At 42.2% G+C, this 15,511-nt stretch overlaps 1 protein-coding gene across 2 annotated transcripts in view; it reads left to right on the top strand.

Moving 5' to 3' along the window:
• MSRB3 (methionine sulfoxide reductase B3) overlaps positions 1–14,812 on the top strand; it is a 183,311-nt gene extending 168,499 nt beyond the window's left edge. For both annotated transcript variants that reach the window (XM_040233387.1, XM_040233388.1), the window contains exons 6-7: positions 1,693–1,790; positions 11,606–14,812. In XM_040233387.1, coding sequence (XP_040089321.1) covers positions 1,693–1,790; positions 11,606–11,770 — 263 coding nt within the window. In that variant the 3' untranslated portion in view covers positions 11,771–14,812. The remainder of the gene's footprint in view (positions 1–1,692; positions 1,791–11,605) is intronic.
• Positions 14,813–15,511: the final 699 nt, after the last annotated feature.

Raw genomic sequence — 15,511 nt, forward strand, 5'->3', positions numbered from 1 at the left:
CGCACTATGAAAGCTGTACTGTTGCATGAGGGGAGTGTGGGGCGGGGAGCTTGAGGGAATTTATTATAAAAACCTGGTCTGAGCTAATTTGTTTTGTTTGAAACTGGAAATCATATTGTTGAAATTTGCATTCTGTTTTCTTTCAATAGGTGTATTAACACAAAGTACTCTGCTTTTAAAGGGCTTCCTCCTTTCTACAGGAAAAATTTCACTTCTGAAAAAGAATTGCACAAGCAATTCAGCAACATTGCACCTCTTTCATCATTTTAGGAATACAAACTTCAGCTCAGTAACTCCAGACATATTTTCTGGAAACATATAAAAACAAGCCCATAAGTACTGAACGTAAAACCTGGGTATACCCATAAACATGTGTACAATCTGAAAGTCTACTTACCACTGAGTTTTTAAAAGCTGTGTGCATATTTTAAAAATCACTAGAATAAATGAAAATTGGAACAAGATGCTGTTTGAGAAAAGGTGCTACCTGGAGATTCCTGAGGAATACTGCTCTGTGACTGTCCTATGAAGTGAGCATGCCTCTTGCCCATCAATAGACAGCACTTGTGCTTTCCAGACAACTTCCTGTTGTTCAGTCGCTAAGTCACATCTGACTTTTCGAACCCATGGACTGCAGGATGCCAGGCTTCCCTGTCCTTCAGTATCCTCCTGGAATTTGCTGAAACTCATGTCTGTTGAGTCGGTAATGCCATCCAACCATCTCATCCTCTGTCGCCCCTTCTTCTACTGCCCTCAGTATTTCCCAGGATTAGGGTCTTTTCCGATGAGTTAGCTGTTTGCATCAGGTAGCCAAAGGATTGGCTTCAAAGCTTCAGCTTCAGCATCAGTCCTTCCAATGATTATTCAGGATTGATTTCCTTTAGGATTGACTGGTTTGATCTTCTTGCTGTCCAAGGGACTCTCAAAAGTCTTCTCCTAAGAAATTACATTAAGATGGAAACAACAGAATTTTAAAAATATATATTTTAACTATCCAAGTGTTAGTCACTCAGTTGTGTCCGACTCTTTGCGACCCCATGGATTGTAGCCCACCAGGCTCTTCTGTTCATGAAATTCTCCAGGCAAGAATACTGGAGTGGTTAAGTCATTCCCTTCTCCAGGGGATCTTCCTCACCCAAGGATCAAACCTAGGTCTCCTGCGTTGCAGGCAGATTCTTTACCATCTGAGTCACCAGGGAAGGCCTTAACTATCCAAACTCAGTGCTAAAAAAGTATGGTTTCTAAAGAAGTATGGAATAGTTAAAGTTAACAGCCAGACCAGTTGGATTGTGTTTTGGAAAAAAAAAAAATCACAGTGTAAAACTCATAGTGGTTCCAAACTATGCCCAGTGACTCTGAAGACAAGAACAAGAAGCAGAAATGGTGAGAGAGCTTTGTAAGTTTGGGGATGTGCTCAAAACTACTGGGTGTTCTAAGAGAGTCTCACAGAACAGAAATCTCAATGCAACTATAATCTGGATATGAGGAAAAGGTTATTCTTAAAAAATAGTTGCATTTTTGCAAAATACTTTAACCTTCAGTCTTTGGCCCTTCTTTTTTCAGGTTGAAAAAGTTAAGCATGATTCATATACTAAAGATTTCCTTCCTATGCTTAGTATTCCTTTTAGAATTGCATTCTAACCCATGGTTGTATCTCTCTCTGTTTCGGTTCTTGTGCGTGCTCTGCCCCAGGTTGGCCTTCATTCCACGACGTGATCAATTCTGATGCGGTGACATTCACAGATGACTTTTCCTATGGGATGCACAGGGTGGAGACCAGCTGCTCTCAGGTCAGTGTACCCCACCTAAAAACCCAAAATGTTGCTCATTCTGCTTTGCAAACACTTCCAAGGCTCCTGGTTGTGCTAAATATAGTAACTAAGGCCAATTGACCCATCACAAAAGCAACAGACAAACACAATGAGGTCTCTGTCAAGTTCTAATGATATCTCAGTCTTGGGGAGTTTAGCAAGTCCTATTAAATGTCGGTCTTCAACACTAGTAAACAAAATCATTGGTAGGAAAAATTCTTCTCATTGACTCAATACAGTGGGGAACTGAGTGAAGATTTCATTACGTGACTTCACGTGATCTGACGTTTACTCTCTGTGTGTGCTCACTGTTCAGTCATCATACCTCTAATGATAAAGATCCCAACATGGTCAACAAAGACCCCAGAAACGTCTCTCTTGGATGGATGTGAGGAGGGAGGTTGGAGAACAGCAGTAGGAAGAGGAAGTTTAGTGGCAGGCTGTGCGAGGGCAGAGAGAGAACATGCGAGAAAATAATTCCTTCTATAGGTCTCCTAGAAATAGGCCTATCCTCATTTCTAAGGATGTTCCTTTCACTCTCTTCTGACTGAATCATTGCCGGATCTAACGGGAAATGAACATGTGTTGAGGAGGAGGCAAAAATATAGTTAATCTGTCACCTCAATCAAGAAACTTGAACTTAAACCCAGGGTCACGGCCAGAACCTTCTTGTACACAGAACTAGAGCAACTGCACATTCTAGTCCAGAGTAGGTCATCCTGCTCTACTTTGCTTTACATAAGGGAAATGTAAAGTCTTGAGTGCTATGGTACCGAAACTCACTGATGCTAGAGTGCGTTGCTGGGGGCTGTCTCCTGTACAAATTAGAGGTGGAGGGGCACCATCAGGCAGCTGTGAGAGCAGAGGGATTGCCACGTGAGCCTCCCTCAGCATTCTTCTACCTGCCCTTTAACCCTGTTCATCAGCCACAGGAGTTTTAGGGAGGAGGTGGCATATTTACTACCAAGTAGGGAGGAAGATTGGTTTGAACCTAACCATCTGATGAATTTCTGTTTCTTGTTTCTTTTTTTTTAAGTAAAGCTGGCAAGTGAACTGTCTTCTAAGTATGAGGACCACTCTCTCCCTTGAAAAAGTAGGCTTTATATCTTATCTAAGTCACATTTTCAATTCACCCTCATTTCTCAGATCTGAGTCTAAGCGAGAAAGTGGTACTTTTTGATCCTGGGTCTCACCCTCAGAGATTTCTAATTTAATTGGTCTGGGTGAGGTCTGAACATCAATGTTCTTAAAAACTTCCCAGGTAAATGCTCACAGTAACCTTCTGAGTAGATAATGTATTCTGTCTCATCTTACAGTGGAGGAAACTGAGGTACAAGAAGTGCAGTTACACTTGTATATTTATAGATTGAACTGAGACTTGAATGTGGGCATTTAGCTTCAGAGCTTCTTATGGTGCTCAAATGGATAGATAAGTAGATAGATACAAGCACCATAAAAAGTCACACTGAAATAAGAAAAAAACAAAAAAACAAATCCTATGATCCCCCAGCAGTTAATTTAATTCAATTCAGTTCTGGATTCAATTGAATGTTTATTTTTCATAACTTCCACAAAAGCAAATTGCGCATATCTACTCGGGAATCTAAAACATTTGACAAAAAAGTAAGATAGGATGGTACATAGTCATTTATAACTTAGGTACATAGTATTTAGTAAACCTTCCTTAAGGCTAATGGTTGTGGGTTTTTTTCCCCTTTAGTTTTTTAAGCTGCCTTAAAGGCTGTTCTGTGACTGCTCCTTTTTTTTTTCACTCAGAACCTATTTTCAAACATTGAGTTCTATGAAAATCATACGAAAAGGGACAGAAAAAGTGGGGAATAAGATAGGAACTTTCCTTCAGGGCCTACTCTCTGAAGTCTTTGTGACTAATTCTTAAAATTCACAGTTGGAATACACTTCCTCATTTCTCTGTGCCAGCCACTGAGGTGACATCAGTAGGAGTCAAGATAAGACCCTTAGGAAGGTGTCTTGCAGGGACCAAAGAGGAACAAAACCACAAACTGTGCCCAAATTAGGCAACACTCATAACAGACACCACGCTAACCCAGGCATAGCTCTCAGTCCTTGGTTACTGTTCTTTGGACTGTTACTGTTCTTTGGGTACAGTTGGGTAAAGCACTAATACTCCTTTTCAGCCTCTTCTTCCACCACCTTTATTTCTCACGTAAGAAAGTCCCTCTTGCTGATGATGCATGATGTGTGTGTGATCAGTCATGTCCGACTCTTTACGACCCCATGGACGGTAGCCAGGCTCCTCTGTCCATGGGGTTGTCCCAGGCAAGAGTACCGGAGTGGGTTACTATTTCCTCCTCATGTTTCTTTTGCTTCCTGCATTGGCAAGTGGATTTTTTTACCACTGAGCCACCTGGAAAGCCCAGAAAGTGCTTGACCCTTTCTTAAATAAAAGTCTTAAATTTATAGAAAAGAGCAAGGGATATTTGTTCTGTTTCTTTCTTAAATGTAGAGAGAAAGGGAGGGAAATTTGTTCCATTAATGCATGTGCAAAAGTGCATGCTTTGGGAAGTAAGTGCCACATAAAAAATAATTGGGTTCCAGCCCCAAAGAATGTTTGCTGGAATCTTCTGCATGTGGACAGAGTGGGCCTATCTGCCCCACTTTGGGCTAATAGCTCACTAAGAGCCAAAAGTGTGTATCTTGCCTTTCGGTTTCTTTGTCTTTTAATTTGTGCTTGATACAGAAATTCATTTTTCTTTTGTTTTACATTTTTCTTTAGTTTTTCTCTTTTCCATTTTCTCATTCATCCTTTTTATCTTGACATGGGGGGTGGGGGAACTGATTTAATGATTTCCATACTAGAGAACGGAGAAGGCAATGGCAACCCACTCCAGTACTCTTGCCTGGAAACTCCCATGGACGGAGGAGCCTGGTAGGCTGCAGTCCATGGGGTCGGTAAGAGTCGGACATGACTGAGTGACTTCACTTTCACTTTTCACTTTCCTGCATTGGAGAAGGAAATGGCAACCCACTCCAGTGTTCTTGCCTGGAGAATCCCAGGGATGGGGGAGCCTGGTGGGCTGCCGTCTATGGGGTTGCACAGAGCTGGACACAACTGAAGCAACTTAGCAGCAGCAGCAGCATACTAGAGAAACTGCTTGTATCTTTCTTCCTGGTTTCTCATCCTTAATACTGTTTTTCACTATCAGTTTATCTTCATTTACCTTTTATTCTTTCAGTTTATGTAGTCTTCTACTTGCAACTTATCCCATCTTTTTTTTTTTTTTTAACCTTTGGATGTGAACATGGTAACTTATCTAATTTGCTTCTCCTCTTAATAAAACTCTTGTGTTTTGAGTTTACATGGCTTGTCATTTCTCTGGACTGAATTGCATCAAAGGAGTTTGTGTTATGACGAATCTGTTAGTTGTTTTCAGTATCTTAGAGACATTTTCAGTTGGACATGTTATGTGGAATGCGTCTTTCTTTATGGTAAAGATGGAGCATCTAAACAAGAAAACCCTTTTACTGCCAACTTAACACCAATAAACTGAGCTTCTGTGGATAAAACCAGTAGACTCAACTTGCCTGCAAGGCAATGTGGTGACTTCTTTTGGTCTATGGGTCTCTAATTCTTGCTTTAGTACTTAGAATTCTTCTTCCACTTCTCCTTTTTTTCCTTCCTCCATCCTCCTTTCTCTTCCTCCCCTATTTCTTCTTCATTGTTATATGAATCACACCATGCAGTTAGGCCTCATATTTGGGTGCATGCGTGCATGTTAAGTTGCTTCAGCAGTGTCTGATTCTTGGCAATCCTATAGACTGTAGCCCGCCAGGCCCCTCTGTCCTTGGGAATCTCCAACCAAGAAAATGAGTGGGTTGCTGTGCCCTTCTCCAGGGGAATCTTCCTGACCCAGGGATTGAAGCTGGGTCTCCTGAATCACAGGTAGATTCTTTACTGTCTGAGCCAGCAGCTGCTGGTGCTGCTGCTAAGTCACTTCAGTTGTGTCCGACTCTGTGCGACCCCATAGATGGCAGCCCACCAGGCTCCTCCAAAGCCCCATATTTGGGTAGAAATGACAAACACATTGGGAGCTATGCCTACTGCCTCTTTATACTACATTGTAGCTTTACCATGTGTCCAGTGATATCTTAGGTTGTAATATTTTAGTAAAATTTTTATTGAGAAAGTTAAGATTTATTCAGTACAGTAATCACTTTCCAGAGAAATATTACAGTCAGGTCCTTCTGAAAGAATCTCTGTGCTTCCAGTGATTTTAGAAGGACCTGATCTTTAAGTTAACAACACAGAAAATAAGCAAGGGTAGTAGAGCTTCTTTATTTCCTTCATCAGGATTCCTGCTTCTGAAGGAAAATGGTTATCCTTTATATTCTGATGTTCATTGCAACTATACCTGTTTTCTTTTACCATTCTATCTACTAAGTTAAGGAATAATACTCCACTTATCTCTTCCAAAGTGGAACTTTATCTTAAATCTGCCCACTTTGGGGTGGGCATACATAGGTATCTTCTCCCTGGCTGTAGCAATTTCCTAACAATTCTCAGTTATAAAGAATTTTCCTCAATTTTATATAACTTACATTTTTAGTTAGTGATAAAAATATGTTGCTTCTAATCCAGTTTCACTGATGACTATCAATAATTGCTTGACAGCTTCTCCCTAAACCTCCAACCCCAGCCTGTTAAGCAACATTGTCAGGAATTTAAATTCAGTGGAAAGAGGTAAGATTTGCATGATATAAGCTGTAGTTCAGCAAGATAAGTCCCTCCTGGAAATACTTGGGGAATTCTTCCTTCTTTAGATCAAATTTCTACGTCTACAGCAAATGGGAGACCAATAAATCACCAAACATTTTGTAATAATCTTTGAGGAAACCACCAGAAGCCTGAGTTTACCCAAGCTGGACTCTGTTTATGACTGCAGCTATTACTGTTTGAATCTATGGTAGAGTCCCTTAGTTTATTTTAGATCATTATTAATTTGTTCTAAGTCAGCCAAATCAACAGAAAGGTAAATATCCACCAACACAAAGTATTTTTCAAGAGTTGAACAGTTTGGGGTTAAACCCCAAACCTTATTAATCTTTTGCAGATGACAACTCATATATTGCTGATGATTAAAGATACCCATGTGTTACAATAGGGTTTCAGACTCACAGCCCCCTCTCTCTTTTTCTTGATCTTTCAGTAAAATCATAATGCTAAACTGGTGACTTCACAAACCTTTCCTTGGCAAAAGATTAATATCACAGGCACAGAAGAAAAGAGCCCTACTTACTCACAAGTGTCTTCAATAACGGTGGGAGAAAACAGGATACTACTGGCAAAGTCAATTGCTTTTCTTCTTAAAACTCTTTTCTCCTTCCCATCCTGCCCCATGCGCCCAAGTGTAAAAGCCCAGCTTTGAAACCACTTCATCTTGTAGATCAAACACTTAAGAGAAAATGACAACAATAAAGCCTAAAACATCCTAGGAATAGCTGGGAGAAAACCCTCTAAGACAGTTGGAAATACATCAGTGCAGAAATATGTAACTGGGTTCAATGCACTATTTGTGTTTCTTATGCACACAATTGAGAATTGCAGTCAGATTTTAAGGAATTATGTTAAATTTGATGCCCAATCACTTTTTTTGGATGTGGGGGGTGGGGTGGGCGTCCTTTCCTTTTGTTCTCTGCAGGTTCTTTAGTTGCCAGTTTTTCTGAGTGAGAGGCTTAGGTGATAAAGGATTCCTGTGGGAATTTAAAAGTTTTCTTTTGAACAATGCTTATCTCATGCTTCCTCAGAATGAGAGCTAGAATATTCTGTCATAGTTTGTATTTTACCTATAAAAGAAAGAAATACATAACTACCTTAAAACAACTTTCAAAATGCACACCGAAGATTCTACCCTGAAATAAATCATTAACAGCAGGTTTCAGAGATTTCTTCATGGGGCAACCAGTTTGTTTCAGTTACAACCAGGTGTGCTGAGAGAGCCCAACACATTGCCAGTTGGCTGGGGCAGGGGAGGCAGAGCTCGCAGGCAGCTAAGGAAACAGTGCGTCACTGACAACTTCCATTCATCATCCCAGCCTTCCGCCAGGGGTAGAAGGTGGAAAGAATGGGCTCCATGTGCGTTCCCCTCAGGGAGGAGCCTTCAGGCTTTGTGCACTTTTAAAAGAAATTGAGTACTAGTCTTTTGGACTGCAAGGAGATCAGATCAGTCAATCCTAAAGGAAATCAGTCCTGAATATTCATTGGAAGGACTGATGCTGAAGCTCCAATACTTTGGCCACCTGATGAGAAGATCCAACTCATTGGAAAAAACCCTGATGCTGGGAAAGATTGAAGGCAGAATGAAAAGGGGATGACAGAGGATGAAGATGTTTGGATGGCATCACTGACTCAATGGACATGAGTTTGAATAACCTCCGGGAGTTGGTGATGGACAGGGAGGCCTGGCGTGCTGCAGTCCATGGGGTCACAAAGTCGGACACAACTGAGCGACTGAACTGAGCTGAACTTTTATGGGAGACTGGGTGTTCCTGGGAGGAAGCAGAAATGGTACCATGTGGTTAGGCTTCCTTCAGACAAATGGTCTTACAACTTTACAGGCAGCCAGATGGGCACGTCTGTGGTGGCGATGGTAGTTCAGTTTCTAAGTCGTGTCCAGCTCTTATGACCTCATGGACTGTAGCCCGCCAAGCTCCTCTGTCTGTGGGGTTTTCCCAGGCAAGAACACTGGAGTGGGTTGCCATTTCCTTCTCCAGGGGATCTTCCCTACCCAGGGATCTAACCCAGGTTTCCTGCATTGCAGGCAGAGTCTTAACAAACTCAGCCACCAGGGAGGCTCATGTATGTGGTGGCACAGATATAAATGAACACCTTGCTCTTCCCTCTAGCTAGCTCAAACATAAAAAATCTGCCTGGAGTACAGGAGACCTGGGTTCATCCCCTGGGTTGGGAAGATCCTCTGGAGAAGGAAATAGTGACCCACTCCAGTATTCTTGCCTAGAGAATCCCATGGCTAGAGGAGCCTGGTGGGCTACAGTCCATGGGTTCCCAATAGTCGGACACGACTGAGCGACTAACACTATACTGTACTGTTCCTCCCTCACTTACGTGAGCCTGGAGTGAATCTTCCAGAACATCTTGTGCAAGCATGATGAAGCAATCACTCTTATTTTTAGGGGACCCACATCTTTTCTGAGGATTTCCGTACCCCATCCCATCGCCAACCCATACAGTTGTTTGTGAATGATTTTTGTTGCCTTTTCCCAATTATAATTTCTCCTCCTCATCTCCCTCCCATTTTCTCTTGCCTGGATTAGGGACATCTAGAATCTGTGTTTTTCTTACTGTTTAACCAAAAAGCTAGTGTCAGATTTAGCAACTGAAACTGCAGGCTGATAACCAACTCAAGTCCAGTAGATTAAATTACTCTAATTTGGGAAATGAATGATCTGGGCACTAAATACTAAAAAATGGCTTTAAGTATACCATTGCTATGCTTTATTTTTGAAATAAGATAAATAGAACCATTCGCTAAATATGCTTGAGATGATTAATAAAGGCGCTATCATTTATTTTTGCCCAGATAACTACATTCTCTCAGTAAAAAAACAAAAATATCGATCTGAGGCTTTTATGTGAAAACTCCACCTCTCAGATGCCAAGTGATCAAAGTGCTGGAGCTGCATGTGAGATCAGTAATTGTGCACACATACTGGTCACCGAGAGCACCAGTTCCTGTTGGCCTGCACACTGACTGTTTTGGCAGGCCGAAATAGGTGCTTTCCTGTGTCCATTGGGTAAGCATATGTATTTTCACTGGTGCATCTTAGCTGCTGATGCCTGAAAATTTGGCCTCAATTGTTTATAGAAAGGAAAAGCAATCTGAGCTGTCAGCCTTGATATTACCTAAACCTGCATAAAATGTGGAAAAATAATGCAAGATTTGTTTTTTAGGCCTGTTTCATATTTTCCAGGCAATAGATCAAATCAGTTCAGGGTTCATTTTTAGTTCTTTAATAAGCTGACACAGTATGTTGGCAGTAAAATAAGAATGCACTTTTAACATGGAAGTGCCATATAGTCGAAGTTGCTATTTGTGCTATTTATTAATAATAGAGAGCCCTTGAGAATGGAGCTTAGCACTTTCAATGGGGAAACTGAGATTCTAGTCCTTTCCATTGTAATGAGCACCGTCCTTCACCTCTCTCATTGTCTCCGTTTGGTATGGAGGGACAGAAAACCCCATTCCCTTGTCAAGTCTTGCTTTCTTTCCCTGCAGTTTATAAGTGTTTTTTATACACCAAATGAGCACAGTGAGAAGAATTAATAAATCATCTCTATGCCCCTTCTCGCATATTCGTCCCTAAATTGTGACTCCTCCATCTGCTTGAAATGTTCTCCCCTAGATCTGCTTCTTCACTTCCTCCAGGTTCTCATCCCAAAGTTACCCTGGGAGAACTATCCTTGACCACCTCACCTAAACTGTCAGCTCCCAATCTGACACTCTTTATCACTTTCTCTCTGTTTTAGTTTTTGTGGGTTGGTTTGTTTGCTCCTTAGTGTTCATTTCCACCTACTATGCTTATGGTTCCTTATTACCTTAGTGTTTTCTGTCTCTACCAGTGGAATGTAAGTTCCACGAGGCCACTGCCTGTACCTCTGGAGTCTGGGACAGTACCTGGCATAAAGTGGGTGCTCCATAAATATTTGTGGAATGAATAAATGGGGGTCACTTGCCCCAGGCTTTGATTTCTTTGTTACATAACAAACAAATGATATGTTTTTGTAGCCTGTTTAAATGTGGTGCGCTAATGGGCTGCCGTCTATGGGGTCACACAGAGTTGGACACGACTGAAGCAGCTTAGCAGCAGCAGCAATGTCTCCATACCCTTTACCCTGTCCCTTACTACCCTGGGAGGTAGTAAGTGTGACCTGTGCACTTGTCTCCTGGAGCTGCACTCAGCAGCAGACGGGTGAGCCAGCCTATTTGGAGACGCTTTCTCTGGGCTGGATTTCTCCTAAACACCATCATAACCAACCATCCCTCCTTCTGCCTCTGTCTGGACTCTCCGCCTCTTCTCCTTCCCGCTTTGGGGATAGTCAGTAGCATGGATTGAGCTTGACAGCTTGTTCCTTCTCCACATGATCCAGTTCATGCAGGAAAGCAACCCTCCTGGTACCCACCTATCCAAGGCCAGACTAGTGGACTAGTGACATTTCCATTCGCCATGCTGCAGTCCTGTTGACCATAACGTAAATCTGTTGCATCCTGCCATTGCTTTACTGGGCTCTAAGAACATCCAGTGCTTTTCTGATATTAAGTTTTACTGCCCATGAAAGCAAACAACACCTCTGTCGTTGGCCAGTTACACAGTATCTTCTACGGTGGACTTCTGCATATCTGAAACCCACCCATCCAAAGCCAAAAGCAATGCTGATGGGAGGGGGTGGAGATTTTATTCTGCCATGTTTCTTACAAGGGGAGATCAAGGGTCAACTCAATTCATAAAATTACTGCAGTCATTTTTCAGCTGGCTGAGCGGCTTCGCAGATCAAAAAATACAGTGGCTCCTAAATAATTTCTGATATGCACAATTCTAGTGTTTTTTATTCTCAGCATGTGGTGCAAAGCCTGCCAGAAACCATCTTTGTAGCTATTGACAGGCAGATTAGAAATCATCCACGAGGGTTTCCATCATTTCTCCACAGGCCGGTCATCCATTTAAGCCGCTGACTGCGAGTTCCCCTCAAAGCCTGCTTTGTACACACTGTTGACCTACAGTTTGTTCTTCTGTTGCAGTGTGGTGCTCACCTCGGGCACATTTTCGACGACGGACCTCGTCCAACCGGCAAAAGATACTGCATAAACTCGGCATCCTTGTCTTTCACCCCTGCAGAGAGCAGTGGCCCCCAGGGGGACAGTGCGGGTGGCAGCCTGGCCCCTGGTGACAAGACGGAGCTGTAGAGAAGCGGCCGGAGGCGGCGACAGAAGAAACAAGTGTACTTAATGCACAGCTTATTAAAGCGAATCCCATAGCATTTTTCTCAAATCTATTTTTTCAAAACTAGAAGGGCAGTTTTATGCTATTGGTTTTTTCTTCTTGCTTAAACAGAGGCCCTGGCCATCCGTGCATTTTGCTGTTGACTAGATGGGGAACTGCAGATCTTGAGTGAACTCAGAGATAGCTTCGTGAAACTTCTTTACAAGCCACTTAGGTAGCATTTGGCATTATTTTCTTCGCCCACATAGCTTCCTTTGCTTTCTTTTATTTTCCGCCCCCTTGTTTAAGAGGCATAAGGTGCTCGGTCTCCAGACAAGAAAATCAAGGTCTGCTCTGCAAAGCAGAGACCAGAGCTGAGGGGTGGTGGGGATGTTGAGACCTGCGAGACACATGGCTGGAGGCATTTGTGCAGATCCACCTAAGATAAGGATGGAGTGATGTCTTAGGAGACTTCTCAGCTTTGTGGAAAGTTTGAGCTAAGGTCGTTTATTCTCACTAAAAGGGTGTGAAGGTCTAAAGTCTTTCCTTATGTTAAATTGTTGCCAGATCTGAGGGGGCGCCCTGAGTGTTGTGGCAGAGAAGTAAACATTACCTCATGGTTAGGCCTTTATTTTTATTTTTTCCTTGAAAACATCAGAATGTAAGATAACTATAAAATGTTGAGCCCCATTTTGTCCAAAGTTCACAAGAGAAGAATGCCTGCCATTGCCTTTTGTAAGTCTGTCCCTCCACACCTAATACCAGCTGCAGCTGGAAGGGCATTTTGGTGAATTCCCCATGTAAAATAAAATATTGGGAACAACACACTTCATTAAGGCAACAGAATAAGAGAGAAAGCAGAGAAGGCTGAGGAGGAAGCCTGGGGGCTAGATGTCCAGAGCCGTGCAGAAGAGCTGACCACAAGTCACCAGCAGAGCCTGGCAGCGGCGAGGGTGGAGACCCTGTGCACAGGGCCAGGTGACCTCCTAGAGGATGTTGGGGCTTAAAATAGAAACAGCCGGGAGCTCACGTCCCACCCTTGACACTAATCTGCTGTGTGACAAGGGACAAGCTATTTGCTCAGCCTCTCCATGCCTATTCTTTATGTATAAATGCGGACTTAGAATATTTGTAAAATAATTGACACTCTCAGGGGAAAATTACTGTATTGCTGTACAATTAAGATCAGTGTTGTAAAATTAAACTGATCTGGTTCTAATTGCCTCAAAGGCCGAAGCCCAGGCATTTGAAATGGAAAGAAGCAGAGAGGGGTTGACTTAGCTGATTGGTATGGAAACAGTTGGGCCAAGAGCCAGAAATTTTTCTTTGTAGCAAGATGGCTGGTTTTACTCTAAGAAGCTTGGCTCGGCTCGGTTGCTGTATAACATTTAGTCTGGTGGGATGGATGTCATTGAGCACAGTAAGGTTTTTATGGCTCTGAGCAATGGTGATACGCATTGGTATTGCCGCCAGGTGTGAAGGTACAGTGTATGACTGATATGTATTGTGTTTGTAGCCCTGAGTGCTAAGCCCAAAGTGTAGCTTTTAAAAAATAATATTTTGTAAATTTTTGAAAGCTTATGAAAACTGACATCTTTCCTTATCAGCACCAAGACCAAAAATAAGAAAGAGAAACATGTGACAATCTTAAATAATGAGAAACTAAAATGAAAAGTTGTGATCAATCCAAGTGTCAGTGCTGTCATGCCCACATCCTTCTGTGTCTCTCCACACGCCACCTGGTGAGGCCCTGACCTCCTGTGATCTTCACTGTCACGGGGCCACACCTTTGCCATTCCAGGCCTATTGTGCTCTTCCTTCCTTGGCTCCCAGATGTGGCACCTCAGGTCCTGGGGTCACTCTGGAGTTCACAGGTTTCACTCCCCTGAGACACTGAATTTAAAACCCTTGAAGTCTCAGCGTCTAGACTATCTTAGAAGTCTTTTCTGACCTCACAGAAGGAATCCCAGCATTTTCCAGCAATCCAAGGATCCCTAAAGACACAGGTCTCCCAGGAGATGTCCATCCCTCATGTGGTCCATCCTTTGGAGGCTCACACAGCACTTCTTGCGTGGCTCCCTGCCTTACGTGGTGGCCTGCCCTGGGGTCTGCCGGACACAAGTCACAGTGTTGGGCTAGACAAGGAAGATAAACGAGGGGCTTCTCTCTCTCCACAGAGACTCTGGATTCTCATTGTTCCTCCAGTTTTATTGTAGGGCTTAACATTCCCCTCAAAAAGCTCATCTTCTAATGCTTGGTCTTTGTTTCAAGAAAAGCCAGTTTTCTTCTACCACATTTTCCAGCATCAAATTTAAGAAAAATGCAACCTCCATTGCAGAAAGAAAGTGGGGTGTATGCATGTGGTTTAATTTCAGGTTGCTTTTGAGTTTAAGTGGTATTGAATTTCAGTATATTTCTGTCTTATGTTAAAGAAATATATTACTAAAATGTAAGTGAGCAATAATGTCAGCTGTCGAGCACTAGATTTATTTTTGCAGGATATGGAGTGCAATGAACTGAGTCAATATGGTGAGGTGTATGTGATCTGTGGGAGTTATACCATTTAACGCAGGAAATGCATGGGACTTTCCCTCTTCTGCACTCAGGCCCTCCCTATACCATTAGAGACGCAGGTTTCTTTGCCGATGTGTAAAAAAGTTCTGTCCATACACTGAGGTAGAATGGATCTGAAGAAGGCAACAATTCATATTGTACTAGGGGATGTTTCTATGTGTTCAAACTTTTCACTTTATAGATACATTTAAACTCAATGCAAATGACATAGCAATTTGAAAGTCTTCATGTCCATTGAATTGAATATGCCTTGCTTTAAAATATGGAGTATGATGAAAGGGATTAGCGTTTTTTCTGAAAGTCAAATACTACTTTTGCCTTAGACAGCTTTGTAATAATATTTCTCTAAGCAATTCAAAACTTTTGAAAAATGACATGAAATTTTCATTAAAGACGTTTTCCTATGTTTATTGTATATGGAAATTATTCAATAAAATTTCTTTATAAAAATGTTTGCCTCTCTGATTCCTAAAGACTTCTCTTATTTTTATCACAGATGCATAGACCATCCACTGGAGCTTGCCACAGGCTGCTCTGTTTGTCTCCTTACCCAGCTGATGTGTCTCTTTGTAGAGAGGGCCTTTATCTGGTGTGACCTTCATAAGCGGGGCTCTGAGAGTAGGATCCAATCCGCTCTCCATACCTCAGGACAAGAGAGGCCTCCTGGGATCCGAAAGGTTGGAGAGAAGGGAAACGTTTACAGGATTACTCTGCCTTCACCTCACCTCTGCAGAATCTTCAGCAGCTTGTATGTATTTTTGTGCTTAAGACATGGACTCTGGCAAGTTGCATCACAATAACTCTATAGCTGAAAATGCAGGAATGATACCATGTCGATGCCTGGGCTTCTGTTAAAGAAATTGACTGGAGACTTACCCTGTCATCAAGGACTGGTTTCCAGGGAGATATGTTAGGGGTATTTCCCCACTGCTCACAGGTGATTCACCTTTAAATATCTCTAACAGAAGAGTTTTAATATAGTATTATTTGTTATTAAAAGGTTTTAGTTTAATTTTTTGGTTTGTTGTGTTGATTTTGTTCATTTTGAGAGGAGAATCGAGGTGATGAGGACTTTTGTTTTTCAGCCAATTCTTTAAGAGTCATACTCCCGGGATCCTAAAATTCACAGGCCAGCAATTTCATGGAGTGTG

This window comes from Oryx dammah, unplaced genomic scaffold (assembly GCF_014754425.2).
Source record: "Oryx dammah isolate SB20612 unplaced genomic scaffold, SCBI_Odam_1.1 HiC_scaffold_29, whole genome shotgun sequence".
Classification (NCBI taxonomy): domain Eukaryota; kingdom Metazoa; phylum Chordata; class Mammalia; order Artiodactyla; family Bovidae; genus Oryx; species Oryx dammah.